We start from the raw sequence: 25,131 nt of genomic DNA, 5'->3' as shown, positions 1-25,131 counted from the left end.
TCCATCCAGTTCAACATGTGTAAGTGCACGTGTGTCAGTGTTTAGAATTATTTCCCATATCCCTATACATTGTGCTGTTTAAGATGCACATCCAAGAGTCTTTTTAAAAATATCCATACTCCCCGCTGCCACCACTGATTGTGGAAGAGAGTTCCACATCCTTATTGCCCTGACAGTGAAAAAACCCCTACTCAGTTTAAGGTTAAACCGATTCTTCACCAATCTAATTGTGTGTCCCCATGTCCTCTAACACTCCTTGAGACTGAATCCTTTTTTCCTATGCTAGGATCACCATTGAGGTATTTGTAGATTGCCATGTCCCCTCTCAAGCATCTCTTCTCCAACGAGAATAAATTTAGTGCTTTTAGTCGTTCCTTGTAGGGTGTTCAGTCCCCTTATTAGTTTTGTTGCCCTTCTTCGGACTCTCTCCAGCTCCAGCACATCCTTGCTGAGGACTGGTGACCAGAACTGCACAAAGTACCCCAGATGAGGCCTAACCAAAGTTTTATAAAGTGATAGGATTATCTTTTCATCCCTGAAGTATATTTCTTTTTTTATGCATGCTAATATTCCGCCGGCTTTGGTAGCTGCAGCTTGACATTGCATGCTATTGCTCAATCTGTCATCTACTAGGACCCCCAGATCTTTCTCCATCCTTGATTGCCCCAACGGTTCTCCCCCTAGTGAGTAGTTTGCCTTTATGTTTTTTTACTTTACTTTTCTCCACGTTAAACCTCATTATTTTGTTCAGGTAATTCTGTAAATTTTCCATATCCTGATGTGACGTCATTGCCCTGCTTATTTTTGTGTCGTCCGCAAAAACTGAGATTGAGCTATATATCCCATCCTCTATATCATTTATGAATAAATTGAATAGAAGTGGTCCCAAGACAGAACCTTGGGGTACCCCACTTACCACTCCAGACCAGTTTGAGTATAGGTTATTTATCACCACCCTTTGGACATGTCCCTGTCAGGCCCGGTCTGGCCATAGGGCACACTGGGCATGTACCCGGTGGGCCAGGGCTGCCGGGCCACATGTCAATTTCGGCCTGACTGACTTCCTGGGCAGCTGCTAGGGCCTGCCCTGTTTACCCATTGCCAGCTTCTCCATGGCCAGCTCAGCGGAGAGGGCCGCATCCATCTCCTTCTGGCCGGGTCCCCAGTCCCCACCGCCCACTCCCAAGGCAGCTGGGCTGCTTTGAGGGTCGGCGCCGCTCAGCCGGCCTCACCACAGCCAGCTCCGCGGCCGTCCGACTATTCAGCTTTAAGGCGGCGGAAATGAAGGGGACAGGTGACCTTGAAGGGGGAGTAGCTGCCTTGAGGAATCCCCTTTTGCCTGATGTCAGAAAGGTGTATCTGCAGCCGCAGACACCAGGGCCTGGACAAGACTGCTAAAACGTAAGTGATGCCAGCCTGCCTGTTTGCAAAAAATCATGTTTTATACCTGCATTTACACAGCATGATGACAGCATGCTTTGGTCTGCTCAGTGGTCTCTTTTACACAGTAAAGAGTGAAGCTGAACTAAGGTAGAAGGACGGTAAAGTGATGGCATCATTGATCAGTCAGACATTGTGTGAGAGAGGGACAGTTCTCAGGCCAGAAGGTGTCCTGCATTTAAAGTGTATACATGATTTTTTTTTTTTTTTTTGTGGTTGTAATTGTGGTATAATTTAGTACTGGCTGGCTGGGTAAGTACAGTGCAGTGTTAACAAAAAAATCATATATACACACTTTAAATGCAGGACACCTTTTGGATTATATTATATATAATTTTGGGTAATATATTTTTAATGTGCCCTAAAATGAACTGACATCTCTTAGCCTGGGTTCACACTAGAAGTGGTGTGAATTCATAGCAAATTTGCTGCGGTTTCAGCACTGCATCTAAATATCTGAACCGCAACCTGTCCACCAAGTGATGCATGTGTATCCACGTGATACACATGCAGAGTGTATGTTAAGTTAACGACATTCCACAATCGGTTTGCAAAATGCAGCGCAGTTTGCTGAATCGGATCGCATAGGTGTGAACACCCATGCGATCTGATTCTGGTGCGGATAAAAAAGGGTCCTGCTCCAGTTCTGCACCCTTGGCAGGGGTGAGCTCAGGTGGGTTTGGATCCTAGTCTGAACTATCCTGAGCTCTCCAGCCAGGATAGCCCCGCAGCCGCACATATACACTTCCTCTTATATATGTGCAGCTGCAGACCACAAAATGTCTCAGCTGCTTACGATTGGCAGCGCACTGTGACAAGAGGGGTCGGGGGGGGGGTGGGGGTTGATTAAGTAACCAACATGTCATGCTTCCCTGATCTGTATTAAAAAAAAAAAAAAAAATGGGCTGCTCAGCCTACAATGCCCGGGCCTATTTTTTGTCCCAGTCCGGGCCTGGTCCCTGTAACCATTTTTTTTACCCAAGAACAAACCTTATGGTCCATGCCTGTAGACTTCAGCTTGTAAATTAAGCGTTTATGGGGGGCTGTATCAAATGCCTTTGCAAAATCCAGATACACCAAAACCACAGGCCTTCCCCTGTCTAGATGGTAGCTCACTTCCTCCTAGAACGTTAGCAGATTGGTCTGGCAGGAAGGTCCTTTCATAAACTCATGCTGATTACTACTACTCTATGGAGGAGCAACAACAAAGCCACCCAATGGAGCAGCATTGTCAATCTGTGGAGAGAGCTGTGTTAGATGGCACTAGCAAATTTAGATGGACTTGACTAGCAATTAACCGCTTGCCGACCACCGCACACACATATATGTCAGCAGAATGGCACATGCAGGCAAATGGGCGTACAGGTACGTCCCTTTAAATTTGACGCCTTTTGGGCACGGGCGTGCCAGCTGGTCCCGGGAACTCGACGTTCACCGGTGGCCCGCGATTGCAGTGTGGAGAGGTAGAACGGGTAGATGCCTTTGTAAACAAGGCATTTCCCCATTCTCCCTTGTGTCATGACAGAGATCTACTGTCATCGGGAGCAGTGATCGCTGTCATGTCCTAGGTAGCCCATCCCCCCTACAGTTAGAATCACTCCCTAGGACACACTTAACCCCTTGATCGCCCCCTAGTGTTTAACCCCTTCCCTGCCAGTGTCATTTACAGAGTAATCAGTACATTTTTATAGCACTGATCGTTGTAGAAATGGCATTGGTCCCAAAATGGTGTCAAAGGTGTCCGATGTGTCCGCCATAATGTCGCAGTCACGATAAAAAAAAAAAAATCGCAGATCGCCGCCATTACTAATAAAAATGCCATAAAACTATCCTCTATTTTGTAGACGCTATAACTTTTGCGCAAACCAATCAATATACGCTTATTGCAATTTTTTTTAACAAAAATATGTAGAAGAATACGTATCGGTCTAAACTAAGAAAAAAAAAATTTTTTTATATATATTTTTGAGGGATATTTATTATAGTAAAAAGTAAAAATTATTGCTTTTTTTTTCAAAATTGTTGCTCTTTTTTTGTTTATAGCGAAAAAAATAAAAACCGCAGAGGTGATCAAATACCACGAAAAGAAAGCCATTTGTGGGAAAAAAAGGACGTCAATTTTGTTTGGGTACAACGTCGCACGACCACGCAATCATCAGTTAAAGCGACGTAGTGCCGAATCGCAAAAAGTGCTCTGGTCAGGAAGGGTGTAAAATCTTCCAGGGCTGAAGTGGTTAAAATACTGGTTCTGCCGGGTCTACTTTATGAACACATTGCTGCTTTACTGCATTTTATGAAAACATTACAAGGTGGATAGCAACACAGACCGCATGAAAACATTTGTGCTTTGTTCTGGTGTTGCTCAATCTGTTAAATGATTCCACGTCATCCACTCAAGAAAAAATAATCTTCCTTTTCCAAATGAGGGGCCCTGCATTTTCCCAGGATCCTTATAAAACCTATAGTAGCAAAAATGTAAGAATTCTGGAAATAACTCTGCAGAGCAACAGAGGGCTCAAATCAGATACATCAATTTGGCTTCTCTTTATCTGGACACTCTAAATTAACTGGGGCAATCAATTTTTTTTTTTTTTGCATACATGTTAAATGTTGCACTTATTGCTAGAAATTCCTTTAAACCCCCGAACAACTATATTTTCTGAAAGCAAAGACCCTGGAGAATAAAACAGTGGCAGTTTCAATTTTTTTTTATGTCACACTATATATGCCAAGCGGTTTATCCAAAGCATATTTTCAGGAAAAAATATACTAAAATACATTTTTGTGCAAACAAGTCTAAAAGAAGAATAACATGTCAAGGCTTAACATTGTACATGCCTGTGAAATTGCAAAAAAACACAGTACCCCAAATGTTCTATAGGTTTTAAAAGCTGTTATAGGTTTAGAAGTTAACCAGGAATTCAGGCCCCATAACTACTGCTCTCACTCTGACGTGTGATAATGTGTGATATTTTCCACAAGTGTGCATGTCCTGCACATTTGTATTGAATGGGAGTACATACATTTTTTTAATAAATATTTATTTTTTCCTCTTCTGTTCTATTTGTAACTTTATTGCCATCACAAGAGAACTAACCAGCCCCCCTGTGTGACAGCTTGGGCAGATGACAGGTACGCTTTATGGAGACATCAGGGGCCCATTACACCCTCAATGTCTCCCTTGCCCTCCACTGCAGCTAATCAAGCACAGATTGTGCTTGAATATCTTCTGCTGGGTTCATTAGTCTTCTCCAGCTCTCAATGTTACAGCATTTTACCACAGCCCTGAGATCCGTGAAGGAATGGGAGCCTGGGAAACTGCAAGAGCCAGTAGTGGACTGCACCTTCAGAGCCCCTTAAAAGTGATTGGTTAGCTCTAGCTAGAGCCACCAGAATCCCTTTTACCTGAAAGTTGATCACCGGCTGTAAAAAAAAAAAAAAAAAAAAAAAAAATCAATACTAAGCTTGCAGCAGCAGCCAGGAACTTGCTATAGCCCCTTGACACTTAATATTTTTTTGCACTGCCAGAGCTGGGCTTTAACCCCGTAGGTTCTGCTCAGGGCTTTTTTTTTTTAGCGGGAACGCAGTTCCAGCACCTCCAGCACCAAATGTATGTAATAGCAAGGGATGTGCTGGAGGGTCTATTGATGCTGTCTGCTGGTGGATTTATGGTCACTGGTAGGGATCTGTTTTTGTGTGAGGGTTTATTATTGCTTGTGGGGGATCTGTTGTTGCTGGGGGTGTGTCTTATGGTGCTTATAGGGATCTACTGTTGAGGAAGAGGTCTATTGTTGCTGGCTGCTGGAGGGTCTATTAATGCTGACCGCTGGGAGATCTGTTGATGCTGCTGGGGGGGGGGGACAGGGTCTAATGTTGCTAAGGTGGATCTTTTGTTGCTGAGGGTGGTATTTTGTTGTGGATGGTCCATTGTTTCTGTGTTGCTGGGGGGGAACTATTGTTACTGGGGTGGGGACCATTGTTGCTGGGGGAGTCTATTGTTGGGTGAGGGATCTATTGTTGCTGGGAGGGGTCCATTGTTGCTGGGGGAGTCTATTGTTGTGTGAGGGACCTATTGTTGTTGGGGTGGGGTCTATTATTGCTGGGAGGGGAATTTTTGTTGCCTGGGAGGACCTATTGTTGTTGGGGTGGGGTCTATTATTGGTGGGAGGGGAATCTACTGTTGCTTGGGAGTATCAATTATTACTGTGGTGGGGTCTATTGTTGCTGGCTCCAGTGCATCTATTTTTACTGCTTTTTTTGTTATTGGACAAGAACAAATTCCATACGAATTATTTAGCAAATGATACTTGGGGCAGTACTGGGAGGTGGGTAGGGGGTGGAATCAAGGGGGAAGTTCCTGCACCTACAGTGGGGCAAAAAAGTATTTAGTCAGCCACCAATTATGCAAGTTCTCCCACTTAAAAAGATGAGAGAGGCCTGTAATTGTCATCATAGGTATACCTCAACTATGAGAGACAAAATGTGAAAACAAATCCAGACAATCACATTGTCTCATTTTTGAAAGAATTTATTTGCAAATTATGGTGGAAAATAAGTATTTGGTCACCTACAAACAAGCAAGATTTCTGGCTCTCACAGACCTGTATCTTCTTCTATCTTCTTCTTTAGGAGGGTCCTCTGTCCTCATTACCTGTATTAGTGGCACCTGTTTGAACTTGTTATCAGTATAAAAGACACCTGTCCACAACCTCAAACAGTCACACTCCAAACTTCACTATGGTGAAGACCAAAGAGCTGTCTAAGGACACCAGAAACAAAGTTGTAGACCTGCACCAGGCTGAGAAGACTGAATCTGCAATAGGCAAGCAGCTTGGTGTGAAGAAATCAACTGTGGGAGCAATAATTAGAAAATGGAAGACATACAAGACCACTGATAATCTCCCTCGATCTGGGGCTCCACGCAAGATCTCACCCCGTGGGGTCAATTATCTCAAGAACGGTGAGCAAAAATCCCAGAACCACCCAGGGGGACCTAGTGAATGACCTGCAGAGTGCTGAGACCAATGTAACAAAGGCTACCATCAGTAACACACTATGCCGCCAGGGACTCAGATCCTGCAGTGCCAGACGTGTCCCCCTGCTTAAGCCAGTACATGTCCGGGCCCGTCTGAGGTTTGCTAGAGAGCATTTGGATGATCCAGAAGAGGATTGGGAGAATGTCATATGGTCAGATGAAACCAAAGTAGAACTGTTTGGTAGAAACACAACTCCTCCAACTTTGGAGGAGAGAGAATGCTGAATTGCAACCAAAGAACACCATACCTACTGTGAAGCATGGGGGTGGCAACATCATGCTTTGGGGCTGTGTCTCTACAAAGGGAACAGGACAACTGATCCGTGTACATGAAAGAATTAATGGGGCCATGTATCATGGGATTTTGAGTGCAAACCTCCTCCCATCAGCAAGGGCATTGAAGATGAAACGTGGCTGGGTCTTTCAGCATGACAATGATCCCAAACATACCGCCCGGGCAACGAAGGAGTGGCTTCGTAAGAAGCATTTCAAGGTCCTGGAGAGGCCTAGCCAGTCTCCAGATCTCAATCCCATAGAAAACCTTTGGAGGGAGCTGAAAGTCCGTGTTGCCCAGCGACAGCCCCAAAACATCACTGCTCTAGAGGAGATCTGCATGGAGGAATGGGCCAACATACCAGCAACAGTGTGTGACAACCTTGTGAAGACTTACAGAAATCATTTGACCTCTGTCATTGCCAACAAAGGATATATAACAAAGTATTGAGATGAACTTTTGATATTGACCAAATACTTATTTTCCACCATAATTTGCAAATAAATTCTTTCAAAAATCAGACAATGTGATTGTCTGGATTTGTTTCCACATTTTGTCTCTCATGATTGAGGTATACCTATGATGACAATTACAGGCCTCTCTCATCATTTAAGTGGGAGAACTTGCACAATTGGTGGCTGACTAAATACTTTTTTGCCCCACTGTATTCTCTGAGAATAAAAGTCCTGGTTCTGCTATAGCGTACTATCATATAAATACATGACCATACCTTTTTCACATGGTGTACACAACACGGATGCGCTTGCATTAGAAAAAGATCCTGGCTGACATGACTGGCAAACCTCACTTTTTGAAGTGCTACAGGACAAATAGCAAAAAAAATAATATTACTTCCACATTTATTGTATCACATAGACATAATGAGCCTGTTATAAGAGGAGTAGATATGTGGGGTTCATACATATGGCCTGTACATGTCACAATTTGCAATTGTTACATCTATAATACTTTCTATAAACTGTTAAAGTTAAATGCAGGTGTTCCGGCAGATTAGGCGACCTGTCATTTTTTGTAACGAAAGTGACATTCCGTCACAGCCATCTGGGTACACCCCGCACTCCCCACAGTGAGGATACAGTGAAAAGCCGGCAAGTGGACATCTTGTTATACCCACCGGAGTCTGCCATTGCACACTTATTTTTACCACTAAACTGAGCTTATATAGTGAAATACAGCATTTTGCATTCCATCTGACTCTTTAGATGTTGAATTATAAAAGCAGCCGTGTTCTGTCAGATCAGCAGGCTTGCCACTGCTTTTAAAATTCAACATCAAAACAGTCAGACCGATTTAAAAACAATGTATTTCACTATATAAGCTCAGTTTAGTGGTAAAAATAAGTGTGCAAAGGCAGACTCCGGTGGGTGTAAAAGATGTTTGCTTGCCAGCTTCTCACTGTTTCTTTACTAAGGGCAAGTGCGGAGTGCAGCAAGATGGCCGTGATGGAACGTCGCTTCCGTTATAAAATTTGACGCGTCGCCTAATCTGATGGAATACAGGTCCTGTTCCTGTTATGGGATACCCAGAAGCCAGCGTGAAAAATACTGACATCTGAACTTGTTACTTAAAGTGGAGTTCCAGCCAAAAATGGAACTTCCACTTTTTGGATTCCTCCCCCCCTCTGGTGTCACATTTGGCACCTTTCAGGGGGGAGGAGGGAGCAGATACCTGTCTAATTCAGGTATTTGCTCCCACTTCTTGGCATAGATCACCGCGGCGCTTGCAGTGACCTACGCCGCTTCCTGCGCCTACCCCATCCTCCCCCGCTGTATTCTGTGAGACACAGAACACAGCAGGGACCAGAGGACACGCAGTGCGACTTGCGCATGCGCAGTAGGGTACCAGGAAGTGAAGCCGCACGGCTTCACTTCCTTATTCTCTTACCGAGGATGGTGGTGGCAGCAGCCGAGAGCCGAAGGACGGATCGGCTTTGGCTGCCGACATCGCGGGCTCCCTGGACAGGTAAGTGTCCATATATTAAAAGTCAGCAGTTGCAGTATTTGTAGCTGCTGGCTTTTCATTAATTTTTTTTAGCGGACCTCCACTTTAAGCATTCTATAGATCTTTATTAGCGGTTTTAGACTTTTGATTTTGGTGAAACTGATTTTCTGGCAAAGGTACGAATTTCACTGCCTGCAATATTTTTTAAAGAAGCAAGAGATTTAAAACAATCCATCACTGACCACTATAGTTGCATGAAATCTGAATTAAAAAAAAAAAAATTATAATTGATATATTGATAGAGATAGATAGATCTATCTCTCTATCTATATCTATCTATCACACAACTAGGACTCTACAATTGTTTCAGACAGCTCTAACTGCCTAGAAGTATCTACTCTGTATTTACATTAGTGGGCTGCCATGATTCTAATGTATAAGAAAAGGGCTGTGATTTCTGTGCCTCTGTTGTGAACTTTGAAGATGAATTTCTCCACAATGCCTATAGCTACAGAGGCTTTCACTGATTCTTTAGAATATGTAAATACTTTTAGTGTACATAATCTGGACCTGGAGTCACTTTTAGGGCCAGTTCACACCACATGCAGTCCAGCGCTTTTGTTTTTCAAAAATGCATGAAAAGTAGGTTATATGGTTTCCAATGACATAGAACTCTGCGTTTCAGAGCTGTGCGATATTATGCAACATGTTTGCATAATAGCCCACTGCTCTGGATGGCCCTGCACTGCACTCCAAGTGCTGTGCCCTGCACTGCTCCCCATCTGCTATGCAGTGACATGAATGAGGTGTCACTTTGTACATTTCATATAAAGTTTGGTCAACAAAAAAAAAAAAAAAAAAAGGAAGCTGTGTGATGCAATAAAATGCATACCATGCTACCCCCTCTCTGTTCTGCAGCAGCGTTTTGGGCTGCGGGATAGTGTGAAAATGATCTGTAAAAGCAAAATGTCAATCGTTTTTATGACTTACTTGGTATAAAAGCCCTGTGGGCATGGCAGGCAACCAGCTTGACCACTGTGTGGCTGGTAATATCCAGACTGGCAAGGTAAGCAATATAAGGAGTTTACGCAGGCACCGCTGGAACAGCACAGGCAAAATTCTGTATCTGTAGTACAGGAAGAACATAGATGAGTATACAAGAGAGATTTTAGATATAGATATAGATATAGAGAGAGAGAGAGAGAGAGAGATTATATATATATCTCTCTCTTTTGAAGTCACAACCTATTCCTGGCAATGTCACCGTTCCAATCAGTGCGACGCCGACTTTGCAATGCCACACCGATTTGCAAAAGTAGTTCCTGCACTACTTTTGCATAATATATATATATATATATATATATATATATATATATATATATATATATATATATATATATATATATATATATATATATATATATATATATATATACATACATACATACTAGCCATTTTATTAGATACATATTTCATACGCATTGTCGCCAAGAATTCTCAAGTAGACTGGAGCATTGGAATGATGCCAACATGTGCAAAGAAAATCATTTCCCACACTATTAAACCATCCTGTACCTCTGACACACACAGTGGTAGAGGGGCATTGGACACAGATGTTACCAGGTTATTAAAATGAGTAATTACTTGAGTCCAATTGGCCTTAATTTGGCAGCTCACCACAAAGATGGGTGAAAGTCCTCTCCTGGGGGATTCCCAAGTTGAGAAATCCAAGCATAAAGTGTTTATAACCCCCCCTGTGATGTAATCTGCCCCCCTTCTAAACTGTATTAAACCTGGCTGATCCTGCCACTTCCTGTGTCCCCCTCTCTGCACTGACCAAGATGATCAGGGCTGCTGAGCCCTGACCACCAGGGTCAGCGTACGTCCCTCCCGTCATTCGCAGCTGTCCTCTCTGCTCTCCTCTCTCACCCCCTCCTTTCTGCCAGCTCTGTGTGTTTTGTGTTTCTGCCCCCCCCCCCCCCCATCCCCGCCACTATTACTAGAAATAAACTTTTACAAATGTTCACTGCCAGCCCCTCTATTATAGGCATGCATAGCACTGTACAAGTATTTTATAAAAACGAGGCATGTAAATACAGTTTTAGAGCGATCTTCAGGCCAGTCACGTGACTCGCGGCTGCAGGGTCACCAGGGCTACTGCGGGAGGGTCTGAGCGGCCATTTGACATCCCCGGCAGACATCAGAGGGAGATCTCGGCCCCTCCTGCAGAAGCCATGTATTGGAGCTGTACAGGGTCTGCGGGTCACGTGACCAGCCTGAAGATTGCCCTAAAAAAAGATATTTACATGGCTCATGTTTATAAAAGACTTATACAGTGTGCTATGTCTGCCTATAATAAAGGGGATGGCACAGCTTTGCATATTTGGGTTAACACTAAATTAAAATGAAACATTCTTAGTACAAAGTCTTTATTGCTCAACTGGTTACAAGCAAGGCAAAGGACAGCCAACACATTTTGGGGGTCACACAATCCCCCTTCATCAGGGCTGGGTGAAATGGCAGAATGTTAAATGGACTTCAAACCAGCATGTAGAGGATGTTATAAACAGTCAGTGCTGGTGTTCAAGCTTGCTACTTCTATGGTGAACACCAGCACTGACTGCTGTTTATAACATCCTCTACATGCAGATCAGTCTGTGTTGGAGTACCTTGAGGCCAAATCTGTCTTTTTGCCCTGCTTGCTGTATCCATTTGAGCAATAAAATCCTAAGGACTTTTCATTTGGCGCTCTCTGACCTCTAACACAAGATGGGATGCGTTCATGAATTCATATTGTTGCGCATTTCTGACCCTACCATCTACTCTACTCCAGCTAGACCCTGTAGAAGCAGTCCTCTCACAAGAAGGTGTGCAAAAAACACTCTCTATACTTTATGGGACATGACTCCCCCAAAAATGAGAAATTGAGGGATCTCTAGAAAGCAGACATTCCCCCCCTAGACAGGGAGGACTGTCTTGAGCAATGCCCCAAGCTGGTAGTCTCATGGAGAAACAAGCTAATACAAACAAAACTACTACACCGTATTTACTATACACCAGTAAGACTCCACAAAATATACCCAGATAGAGACTCTCATTGTCCACATTGTCAAACCCAGATGGGTACCTTTTTTCACATGCTTTGCAAGTGCCCTAAGATACAGACCTTTTGGGCAGCAATCTTTGACCTGATTAACACTAAATTGGACTTGTCGGTTACCATATCTCCTGAGCTGGCTGTTGATTTCTTACTTACTATTCTACACTAAAAAGGTGTATGCAAAAAAATGCAAATGGTCCTCCTCTACTCCGCCTGCTCTGTCTTCTCGGGTGGCTATGATTGATGCCGTGTTACCTCTTTACAAGCTGGCGTACATCAGTCGTGGCTGCCCTTGGAAATTTGAGAGGGTGTGGCAGCCGTGGACATCCCAATAGGGTGGGGCTTTTATGCTGAACCTTTGTACTACCTCAAAAACTTGACCATAACCGCTCTCCTTCCCCTCTCCCTCGCCTCCTCCATTATTTGCCTTCCCTCTCCGGGACACCTCCGGGGAGAGTGTAGCCCCCCCTCTAGATGTATATGCCATGGAAGATACTGTGGGATTGTCTGGAAGCGTGTCTCTCCTTCCTTATTAAAATTGCTAAAAGGTACTTTTTTGTTCCCCCTTATTTTATTTTACATCATTTTCTTTTACTTTATTGTTAACTGCTTTAGATGCACAATCTGTTTCTACTGTACTGCCATGTCAAGTTGGTGGTTTCAGTTTTTACTTTCTGTATGTTCTATTATTTTATCCTTCAATAAAGCAATCCTGATTGTTAAAAAAAAAAAAATAATAATAATATTTGGAGGGCTCCTGCACGGGGAAGGTTTTTCCCTTTGTGCATGGTATGGGAAAAGAAGGGGTATGCCTGTCTTAAGGCTCCCCTTCCCTAATGGGATCATGGTGGTTGGGAAGTTTCAAAGTTCCCCATTGATTTTAAAATCAATGGGTGGCCTATGATAGGTCACATGTTAAGAACCTTCTGGAAGCTTGGGAAGAGTCAGTTGTGATAGGTGGGAAAAGGTCAGCTCCCCCTTTGGAAGCTTCTAGAGGCTGAATGAGCCCCTATTTAAAAAGGAAGAGCTGAGGAGAATTTTTGCCAGTCGCCAGAGGATATCGAGGAGCTCAGCATCTGAGCTATAACACACACCTCTGGCGACATGCAGACCCTCATCCGTCAGCTGCTAGAACGAGCGGAATTGGCAGGTGGCGAAGAGTGGCTGCGACAATGCCTGGTGTCCCCCCTGAACAGCCCAGCGGTGGAATCCAAAGCTGCCGGTGTGAGCGGAGAAGGGTCAGCAGCGGGAGAAGATGGACTCGAGACATCGCGTGGCTGCCTGCAGCAGAATGAAGCCGGTATTAGCGGTGTATCAGATCCGGTTCAGGCAGACGTCATTGAAGAAGGAGGAGTGCGAGGTCACCTGGCTTTGAAGAGGCGGCGCTCAGCGAACAGAAAATACATTACCTCACCTTTTAAAGAGGCTGCATCAGAGAAGGGACGGTCGGCTTCAGGGAGGAAGGCACAGAGAAGAGGCAGAGCTGGTTTTGAAGGTCGCGGAGGCAGTAGTGAATGCCACTCAAGCCTGCGACACGATACATCATCATGGCAACAAGTAGCAACAGAAGAAGCTGTAGGCTCTGCGTTAGTCGTGCAAGAGTATGACACCGGCACAGCTGTGGAGGAGGAAGTGCAGCAGGATGCTGGTATTCTGAGCGCACAAATCCCAGTACAGTGTGCCTCATCTCAGCCTGTGAATGTTGTTTCACAATAGGCTGCTTCGCGCGCGGCGAGTCTGTTTTATGGGCTAAATTAGATAATATTTCTTCTACATTACAGGAATTTATGTAATTTTGTAAAATACCTGATGGGGCATCTTCACACATTGTTCCATCGAATAATGTATCGGCCAGTGTTTGGTCGTCATCAGTGTCAGATAAAGAAGTTTCTGCTAATTTTGTTCCACAAAATAGGTTAAATAAGCATGGGGAAACCTCGATGGCTAATAGTAATTCCATTACAATTGGTAAAGAGGTTATCCCATGCATATTGTCGCCATTAGGTTTCCATCTTTCTTTGATGATTAAAGAAAAAATTTGCCGAAAAAATTTGCCGAGGGGAATTCGTTAATTTGTTATCTTTGTTGCCGACGTCATCATTTTGGAAGCCTATAGAAGTTTCGGAGGCACAGCCTGGTTTTCATATGATGAAGCATTCCGCCATAAGTTGTCTGTTCCATCAGTTTTGAAGTGGGGTACTAAAGATGTTGGGCTGTGGTTAAATTTGTTTTCACCTCAGAGACCAACTTATTATAAATCACAGACTGTCACAAATAATGCAATGGTGGGTGCAACATATAAGAAAGGTGTTTGTTTTTCTTTCAATGATGGGCAGTGGCGTTCGTTGAATGCATGCAAATATCGTCATGAATGTGCGTTTTGTGCAGGGGCCCATCCTATCTCTAAGTGTTTTCGAAAGTTACAAACTACACAATTATTCCATAGAGAACAGGTTCAAAAAAGCTGTCACGCCAGTGAAATTGGAAAAAATGCTTCAGTGGCTGCTGGTTTATCTGGAGCGACAGAAAGCACAATTCCTTACTGAAGGTTTTTCGGACGTTTCTTATTTGCCAGAATTCACAGATGGTCGAAGAAGAAGATGGGAAGATGGTCCAACTCACACAGGTGGGTTACTTGTGAGTTCGCCCCCTCAACCCCTATTTAGGGCCAGATAAATCACTTCCTCACAAATGAGGCCTTGGCCCACCTCCATTTCCTGCAGTTTGCTGACTACCATGCAGGCATAGGCCTATTGAAGGGGGGTGGTTCTGAGGGCCGCAGTAGCCTCCCGAATCAAAGAAAGCGCTGACTCCTGCACGTTCCTCCCCTTCCTGGTCCTTTTTGTTGGAAGGCGGAGGGGAGGAACCTGGGATTCGGACAGGCTACTGGGCCCGGCCACCTCCTGGCTGCCACTTACCTCCACCACCTCCTGGCTGCCACTTTCCACCGCCACCTCCTGGTTGACACTTTCCACAGCCTCCTCCTGGCTGAGGCTTTCCTGTGTATGAAAATGGGACATAGTTTTAGTTTATTGTTCATCAAACACAATTTTGAGAAACATGTTAAACAATGCTATGCCTGACTCAAGCTGGGCTCCTCCACATCTTCTTCCTGGGTGGAAGGCCCAGGTTGGACGTCGGAAGCCTCAGCTGGGGTGGAAGAAAGTGTGGAAGGAAAGGTTGAGAGTGATGGCCCGATTTCAGTCTGGTCTGACAGAAATTGCAGTCTGTCGTAGTACCACAGCTTGGGTACATAAACGTCATCCGCTGCTGCTCCTGATCTCATGGAAGCCTGGACCTTCTTGCGCTCCCTATTATATGTGCTCCTCAGGCCACCAATTTTGGCCTTCAAATAGTTGATGTTTGCCGTGGGGATCTGCGGCTTCATCAATTCCAGCAATTGATCCTGCGCTGCCTGCCTCTTTATTTTATTAGTATAAAAGGGGTGTTTTTCCTGCCACAGACAGGGCAGCTCTCGGTACATATCAATGAATTGGGGGAGGAAGCTGTGATCATTGAATCAATCCATTTTATCTGCAAGACACAACACAACACAAGACAAACCCTAATGTCAGGCTAAACTCTCATAATCTCGTCCCAATATAGGCCTCAGTCTGTGAGCAGTATAGACCACTGATGCCCCAAGTTAAAATTGTACCTTCATTATCACGATCGCCGCTTATGCTACTCCGTCCTCCGCTCACAGATCGTACGTACGATGCACATGTGTAACGCTTTATATACACTGTGCATGCGTGAAACTCCGCCCGCCCCTGACCTTCTTTCTAGTATATTCCCTGCCCCTTTTCTTTCATCGCAGTGGGAAAGCACATGGCGAAGAAAGAGCAAGTGCATGCAGAGGAGAGCAGCAACGAGGAGGATGACGAAAGCCCGGAGCTACAAACGTCCCGATCCCGGAGGAGATTTAAGGCCTCAAATATGTCCTTTGTAGAGATGGTGGACATCTTGAAGAGTGCCGACTATGATGGGAAGCATGGACCTTACCGAAACCCAAATGTCAGAAAGGACTGTTAACAGGACTGTTAAGGCTCTGAAGAAGGAGATCATGGTGTGCAATCGTCAATTACAGAAGATGAAAGAAGACATTAATGATGTTGAAAAAAAAACTCAAAAACATCATTGATGTTTTAGGCAGAATCTAAAAACGACCCAAAAATATTCAAGCTTGTTATATTTGTTATTTAAAAAAAAAAAATTAAAGTAATTTAAAAGCCAAATTTTGAAGATGCACACAGTCTGTCAACATGTGCTATCTGCCATCACGGGATATTAATGTACGCGTTGTGGGTGCAACCCCTTCCTATAGTAGATGAGAGGAAGGGGGGTTGCACACCCAAAACACGTCCATTGATCCCCCATGGTGGGAGATAGCACATGTTGACATTAGGCATGGGATCAGGAGGAAAATCCCCATTTTGACTCCCAATTTGTGTGCATCTTCAAAATGTGGCTTTCACAGGGATGACATCACCCCATCTGATGAAGACAAGATCAACACAGTTTAGGCATACTAATGTCTGATATTGCCTTCATTTTGTCAAAGTTGAACTTTGTAAGTTCCTGAGTTGTGCATGTTTTATGGTTTTAAACATGCCTGTTTAACCCAAAAAAGACCATTTCTACTGTCAAACATAAAAATGTTTACATACAACAAATATGTTGGTTTGTTCAAAAACCCTTTTCTAATGCACATGTGAATGTGCTTTGAGTAAAATCTTTTTTACTCAACAATGTGTGGCTTCTTCTTTCAATATTCAATACCAGTTTTTGGAGTAAGTTGGTGTTTACAGTGATAATGGGGGTTATTTACTAAAGGCAAATCCACTTGGCACTACAAGTACAGTTTCAGTGCACTTGTAGTGCAAAGTGGATTTTCGTTTAGTAAATAACCCCATAGTGCTCTAAAATTTTCCCCAATCAGGCCAGTTTCGGGACTCAAAACAATTAATTCATGGTGCTGAAAAGGATGTTTTTTTTTTTAATCATTAATGGATTACATACATTAACAACAAAACCAGTGTGTGTGTGTAGCAGACCCACAACATAATCGTTAGCTGAAGAAGAGATTGTCACCTCATGTATCAAATAAATTACGATTGCATTATTGAAGAAAATGCCCAAAAAGAAAAGCCCATTGGAGAACCTGGGAGACAGCTAAAAGAAACACAAGCAGTAAATCAAATGAAATATTATTTCAGTTTAAAATAAAAATGTATATTAAACATTTGCTGGCATATCAAAGACCCCCTTACCCGGAAAGTATTCCAGATATTTTTGACGGACCTCGCGGGCGCTTTGGGGGGGCAAGTCAGGACGGCCAGCTTCAAGCGCCGTCAGGGTTGTTGTTTGTTCTTTCTGGAAATCCGGCCTCAGGCCCAACTGAGGCCACATGGTCTGTAGCATTTCTCCTGAGAATGTTGTGCATAATGCAGCATGCAAGTATTATATGGTTTAGTTTATATTCCGCCATGTTGATTGGGATATAGGAAGGAATAGGCGGGACTGGCTTGCCATTATGCCGAAAGTATTCTCTACCACTCTTCTGGCTCTGGCCGGTAGTTAAAAACCCTCTGGTCCGGGTGGGGGTCCTCATCGGGAACGGCCGCATCAGGTGATTACCCAGCCCAAATGCTTCATCAGCGACAAAGACGAACGGTAGACCATCCACGTTGTCTTCAGGAGGTGGCAAGCCCAAGCCACCACTCTGGAGCTATCCGTAGAACTCGGTTTGGGCAATGACTCTACCATCCGACATCCGGCCATTCTTCTCCACGTCCACATAGAGAAACTCATATGTCGCTGACACCACCACCAACATCACTATACTATTAAACCCCTTATAGTTGTAATAGTATGACCCCGAGTTGGGGGGTGGGACGATGTGGACGTGTTTCCCATCAATTGCCCCTCCGCAGTTGGGAAAGTCCCACCGCTGGGCAAATTGGGAAGCCACAGTCTGCAATTCCTGTGGTGTTGAAGGAAACTGTAGAGTGAAACAAGAAAAAAATAAATTAAAATTAGTACTTTTACACATAACATTGCAAGCAAATTAGACACAGACATTCTTGGCCAACATAATTATAAAACATTAATTAATATTTAAAGACAAAAATATAAGGTCCACTTATCAGATTCCTCACCCCCTCTGATGGCCCATTGTAAAAATTTTAGGGTGGGGGGGGGGGAATTGAGTACTGTCCGTGATACTTTTTTTTTTATATATTTGCACTAACATACAATTTTTAAAGGACAAGCTTTCGGGGTATGTCCCCTTCTTCAAGGTCCAAGCAGTACTGATTCACAAATTTTTAAGCAGCATGTAAAAAAAAAAAAAAAAAAAAAAAAAAAAAAAAAAAAAAAAGGGAAAACCAAACACATACAAATCAATGGTAATAAAGATAGCAGCAGAGTTAGTGAGATAAGACTGCTTAAAAATTTGTAAATCAGTACTGCTTGGACCTTGAAGGTGACATACCCCGAAAGCTTGTCCTTAAAAATTGTAGGTTAGTGCAAATAAAAAAAAGTATCATGGACAGTACTCAATGTTCTCTGTCACAATTGCACTAATACGGCTACAATCAAATCAAGTATGGTGGGGGGAGATGTTTTGGACAGGTAACCCTCTCCACTTTGTTGAGAACTAAATGCATAAATACAGTGGAACCTCGGTTTGCGAGTAACGCTGTTAACGAGCGTTTCGCAAACTGAGCTCTGTATTTCTAAAATTCCTAACTCGGTTTGCGAGTGTTGTCTTGCAAAATGAGCAGGATTCAGTTCGAAAGCGGTGTGCAGTACCGCTTTTGGCCTGAGGTGGGGGGCGCCGGAGCCGAGCAGAGCCGAAAGTCGCTGTTCGGAAATGCACGGAAAGGCTCGAGGACATTCCGACTGACCTCGGCAAACCTCAGAAAGGCTCATGAACGGAGTCTTTTCGAGGTTTGCCGAGGTCCGCCGAAGTGTCCCTCGGGCCTTTTCAGCCGTTTACAAGGCCCTCGCATGCCGTATTGCATACCATTGAAGTCAATGCAGAATTAATTATTTCCATTGACTTCAATGGGAAAACTCGCTTTGATATGTGAGTACATTGGATTACGAGCATACTCCTGGAACAGATTATGCTCGTAATCCGAGTTTCCACTGTAATGTGTTTTACTTTGGCCAGCCCCTCCTTACTTACAGCCCACTGGACAGGTAAGTGTCATAATACAAAAAATATGAATTCACACTGTACAAATTGAAGAACATTTTTACATTCTGCAATTACCTATCAAGATAATAGGAGAACAAAACTTTAAACAGCACCATTTGAAAGTATTCATTCAGGCCCCTTCACTACATGCTTTGGTGAATTCATCCATAAATATGAACACAAAAGAGGTAGGTATAGTGTGTATGGGTTTGGCAAAGTCAGCAGATAGAGTATTGGTTTTGGTTGACTTAGCGGTTGGGGGGAGGGAGGGTTCCAAATGAGTTTGGGACCCCCAAAAAAAGCCTCTTGCACGCTCCCTGAATTTTTAAGGACAAAAATAACATTTGTACACATTTTAGGGGGTGTTTAGGGTAAAGCACTACTATGGAGCTGACAAAATACATTGTTAAGTGACTAGGCTAGGGGTGTATGGGCCCAGGATAGCATGCTGGGGAGGTTAGTGAAGGCAAATATGCATGAAGGACAAAAAAAAAAAAAAAAAAAAGCATTAAAAACTTCCAGCATGCATGAGAACAAAAAGGACATTCACAGCATATTACAATCATGGTAATTAGGGAATGATGAAAGAAATACAATACATTAGTAAACATTAAATACATAGATTGTGATGTTAAAGGAGAAAACTTACCCTAATATAGTCCTTCTGCAGGACTTGAATGATGGCAGAACAGGTCTCTGGAATAATGATCCCCAGAGCTTGGGGGGGAGATGCCTGTCGAGAACTTGGATGTCCTGCAGACTTCTCCCTGTCGCCAAGTACTGCAACGTGGCGACTAGCCTCTGTTCAGGAGTGATGGCTTGCCGCATGCATTCTTCGTAATATAAGGGGACAGCAAAGCCAACAAATGGTGAAAAACGGGGTCTGTCATCCGGAGAGAATTCCTGAAATCATCAGGATTATTCTCCTGGATCTCCCGCAACAAAGGCATGTGCGAGAATTGGTAACGCTGGAGCAACCAATTCTTCTTCCATGAACTCCTCCTCGCCCTGTTCATGGACTGGGCTTGGGTCAAAGTAAGAACCCCAACACCAAGCCCCCGCACAGCACGAACTCTATGATGAGTACGTACCCGCAACATGGCTTCAAAACGGTCGGCTGGTCAGAACGAACTAACAGAACACACTGAAAATCAGAAAGGCCTGAGAAGAGCGAGCTGAAAATCAGAAACGTGTGGACAAGAACGCACTGCATATCAAATACGTACTATAAATAGTGCGCACTGAAAACGAGATGCGAACTGACTACAAGCACTAACAACCAGATACAAACCCACAAGCACAAACTGAAGGAGCAGTAACGATCTGAAAAGCGCGAATTGTCTCTCACCAAACTTCTACTAACACGAGATTAGCAGAAGGAGCCCAAAGGGTGGCGCACTTGGTATTGAACTTCCCTTTTCTAGTGCCGTCGTATGTGTTGTACGTCAGCGCGTTCTTGGCGATCGGAATTTCTGACATTTGTGCGACCATGTGTATGCAACACAAGTTTGAAACAACATCCGTCGGAAATAAATCCAGGATTTTGTTGTCGGAATGTCAGATCGTGTGTACGCTGCATAATAGTTATAGGATGATTCATCATTTAAGTTTCCCACACGGAGATTCTTTAAATGATCAGATTGATCCAGGAACCAGCTTCAGTTTCTTACACATCTTTCGACAAAGCGCTTTTGGTATTGCAAAGGTTGGGTCCGAATGCGCTTCTTGCAAAAGCAGACATTCAGCTTTTCGATTGTTACCGATTAATTCGTTTAGCTTTAATTCGATTTCTTTTTTGATAAGTGCCTCCCAATGGGTTGCTCATTATCTTGTGTATATTTTGAAACTTTCTCTACATTCCTGGAGTGGTTTGTATCATATACAACAGGTTCCAATAATCTCATACATTATTTGGATGACTTTTTATTTATGGGTCCAGCACACTTGGCGGAATGCGATGATTTATTGTCTGCTTTTCAAGAGGTTTGCAGGGTGTTTGGAGTGCCATTGGCTATGGAAAAGACTATATCTCCAAACACTAATATAGAATTTTTGGGAATAACCATAGTTTCCTCACTTATGGAATTTCGATTACCGGAAGAAAAAAAAATGTATAAAGTGCAACAGCTCATGTTGTCTTTATTAAGAAAACGGAAGGCTACATTGAAAGTAATGTAGTCGTTATTAGGGTCCTTAGCTTTTGCAGCTAGAATTTTGCCTATAGGGAGAGTTTTTTCTAGACGTTGGTATTCTGCGATTTCGGGGTTAAAAAAATCCAAATTCACATGTTAGGGCAACAGCTGATATGAAGGAAGATTTATTAGTTTGGTTGGAATTTTTGGAGTATTTCAATGGAAAAACGATATGGCAACAGGAATTTGTACAACAGGAATTTGTACTGGACACTGAATTTTGTCTATTTACAGATTCAGCAGGTTCTGTGGGTTTTGGCACAATATGGAATACACACTTGTGTTCTGAACTGTGGCCTAACCGATGGTTGAAAAAAGTTTTTTGCAAAAATATAGTTTTATTGGAGCCCTTCCCAATTATGGTTTCATTAATTTTCATAAATAAATGAAAATTATTGGTTTCAGCAATTCGCCAGTAGACGGATATTGATTAGTACAGACAATAGAGGTGTTCTATTTGCAATCAATTGTCTGTCCTCCAAGTCACCACTGGTTATTCGTTTGTTGAGATACTTAGTTTTTCAGTGTCTTCAATATTACATTTGGATTAAAGCGAAATATATTCCTGGTAAATTAAATCTAATAGCAGATGCCCTTTCTCATTGACAGATGCAGTGTTTTTTCCAGTGGTTACCCAGCGTGGATCAGTTTTGTCAGCCATTCCCTCTGAAGTTATGGGATTTGATTTACCATGGGCACATATTCAATGTTCGGTGGCTCCTACAACTTGGAATAATTATTCCTACGCATGGCAGGCATGGGGGTCTTATGGATCTTCGATAAATTTAACGCCTTTAGACGTTTCGGAAAAAACAAATGTTAGGATTTCTGAATTTACTGATGGGCTGGAGTGTCTTTCTTTTTGAAATTGAACAATTTGCCTGACTGCTTGACTTTTTTCTCAGTTCGTCAGGCTTTAAAAGGTTACCGTAAAGTTCATTTTACAGTTGACAGTCGAAAACCTATTACTTTGTTAACCACTTCAGCCCCGGAAGAATTTCCCCCCTTCCTGACCAGAGCACTTTTTGCGATTCGGCACTGCGTCGCTGTAACGGACAATTGCACGGTTGTGTGACGTGGCTCCCAAACAAAATTGACGTCCTTTTTTTCCCACAAATAGAGCTTTCTTTTGGTGGTATTTGATCATCTCTGTGGTTTTTATTTTTTGCGCTATAAACAAAAAAAATAGCGACAATTTTGAAAAAAAAAAAAAAATAAATAATAAAAAAAAAAAGCTTTATTTTTTACTTTTTGCTATAATAAATATCCCCAAAAAATAATTTAAAAAAATTTTTTTTTCCTCAGTTTAGGCCGATACATATTCTTCTACATTTTTTTTTTTTTTTTTTTTTTTTTACCAAAAATAACGCAATAAGCGATTATTGATTGGTTTGCGCAAAAGTTATAGCGTTTACAAAATAGGAGATAGTTTTATGGCATTTTTATTAATTATTTTTTTTTTTTTTACTAGTAAAGGCAGTGATCAGTGATTTTTATTGTGATTGCGACATTATGGCGGACACATCGGACATTTTTGACACATTTTTGGGACCATTGTCATTTATACAGCAATCGGTGCTATAAAAATGTCACTGATTCCTGTGTAAATGACACTGGCAGTGAAGGGGTTAACCACTAGGGGACGGGGATGGTCAGTACTAGTCAGTACTAGGGAGCGATTCTAACTGTAGGGGGATGGGCTAGCTGTGACACGTCACTGATATCTGCTCCCGATGACAGGGAGTAGAGATCAGTGACACTGTCACTAGGCAGAACGGGGAGATACTGTTTACATCAGCATCTCCCCGTTCGTCCTCTCCATGAGGCGATCGCGGTTATCCCCGCAGCAATCGAGTCCGCGGGACCCGCGACCCGTCTCACGGAGCTGCCGGCACGCACGCACGCAATGGCACGGCGGGAAATTCAAATGGGATTTACAGGTATGCCCATTTGCCCAGCCGTGCCATTCTGCCGACGTACATCGGCGTGCGCCGGTCGGGAAGTGGTTAATGTTGAAAAAATTGTGTCTGATACCAGCAGTGAATAACAGATCTGACTATGAAGATTTAATTATTTAAGGCAGTTTTTACACTGACTTTTTTTGCAGCACTGAGAATATCCGAAGTTGTACCGACCTCCAAAAATAGAGGTACAGGTATTCTATTCCATAACTTGAAGTTTTTTCCAGATAGTTTGGGTCTGTTTATTCCACATAGCAAAACTGATATATTTAGCAAAGGTCATTGGTTATGTTTGATTCTGTGGACAGGTGTCTTTTATACAGGTAACAAGCTGAGATTAGGAGCACTCCCTTTAAGAGTGCTCCTAATCTCAGCTCGTTGCCTGTATAGAAGACACCTGGGAGCCAGAAATCTTGCTGATTGATAGGGGATCAAATGCTTATTTCATTAATTAAAATGCAAATCAATTTATAAAACTTTTTTAAAATGCGTTTTTCTGGATTTTTTTTGGTTGTTATTCTGTCCCTCACTGTTAAAACAAACGTACCATTAAAATTATAGACTGGTCATTTTTTTGTCAGTGGGCAAACGTACAATATCAGCAGGGGATCAAATACTTTTTTCCCCCTCACTGTAATTACTAAATTAGCTCACACCTGCAGAAGCCCAGGGATTGTCGGGTAGTTTCTTCACAGGAAGTGTCAGTTCTCACACTACAGAGGTCATACATTAACCTTTGCAGCGTCATGCCTAATACCTCAAGCTTGAACACAAACAGAAACTGCTAACACCGGAATATGAAGATTTACTCTACTATAGGTGGTGTATACAGGGCAATAAAATGACACAATGAAACTACATGATCAATGCACAACTTTTTAACCTTGTGTTTTTCACCTGCATAAGAGATTGCGTATTTTTAATAGAATGCATAGCTATCAAATATACCAGTAAATGGGACAATCTACAATTCCTGTTTGTCTCTAAATGAATTACTGTGAATGGTTCCATTCTGTCATCTGAACAGAAATAGCTATGCAGCTGACTCACTCACCCAATTTAAGCTCATATGACAGAAGAGGATTAAATAACTAAATTATGACAAGCTGCCTCTTCCACACTAACTCCTACTCGAGAAAGTCCATGGCTGCCCTCGGCTAAGGTTACTGCGCAGTGATACTAAGTGCTGGTTGCAATGCACTGGAAAGCTTCAGAGAGGCCTTCGATAATCTGTGACACATTGTTTAACCCCCCCCACGCGCTATAGCCAAATGATGGCTACAGCGTGGGCCATAATGCCGGGAAGGAGTCAAAAGATGTTTTCCCATGCATGAGCTGCCTGCGAGGCGCATGCGGCACACTCTGTGATCACCGAGTCAATGAGACTCAGCTCATCACATATCGGAGTAAGAGGCCAATCCCAGCTCTTGACCACGTGATCAACTGTCAGCCAATGACAGCTGATCATGTGACGTAAACAGAAGATCGATAACCTGCTCCCCCCCCCCCCCCCCCTCGCCAGCATAGGGAAAAAAAAAAGCGATCACCGGCTTCTGACAGAGGGACATCGGTACTGAACAGGGAGAGGCACTGCTGCTATGCCACCAGTGTCACCTACAGGTGTATATCAGTGCTGCCTATCAGTTTCTATCTGTGCAGCCCATCAGTGTTGCCTCATCAGCGCACATCAATGAAGGAGAAAAAATTACCTGTTTTCAAAATCCGTTTTTTTAGCAAAAAATAAAAAACCACAGTAGTGATTAAATACCACCAAAAAAAGCTCTATTTGAGGGGGTAAAAAAAAAAAAAAAAAAAAAAAAAACCACATATAAAAATTTCACATGGGTACAGTGTTGCATGACCGCGCAATTGTCATTTAAAAAGAGTGACAGCGCTGAAAGCTGAAAATTGGCCCAGTAGGCAAGTGGTTAAAAGAATTGTCCCCAATCAGGTCAAAGCG

General features: G+C 43.0%; 1 protein-coding gene across 1 annotated transcript in view; it reads right to left on the bottom strand.

The window, feature by feature from the left end:
- The window catches only part of LOC141118535 (uncharacterized), a 62,937-nt gene that overhangs the window by 26,668 nt on the left and 11,138 nt on the right, over nucleotides 1-25,131 (bottom strand). Inside the window, exons 3-4 of the mRNA XM_073610921.1 lie at nucleotides 9,702-9,837; nucleotides 7,480-7,568 (exon numbers count right to left, since the gene is read on the bottom strand). Coding sequence (XP_073467022.1) covers nucleotides 7,480-7,568; nucleotides 9,702-9,837 — 225 coding nt within the window. The remainder of the gene's footprint in view (nucleotides 1-7,479; nucleotides 7,569-9,701; nucleotides 9,838-25,131) is intronic.

The sequence above is a fragment of the Aquarana catesbeiana genome, linkage group LG01 (genome assembly GCF_042186555.1).
Source record: "Aquarana catesbeiana isolate 2022-GZ linkage group LG01, ASM4218655v1, whole genome shotgun sequence".
In the NCBI taxonomy this organism is placed as follows: domain Eukaryota; kingdom Metazoa; phylum Chordata; class Amphibia; order Anura; family Ranidae; genus Aquarana; species Aquarana catesbeiana.
This window is presented reverse-complemented; position numbering and strand designations above follow the sequence as displayed.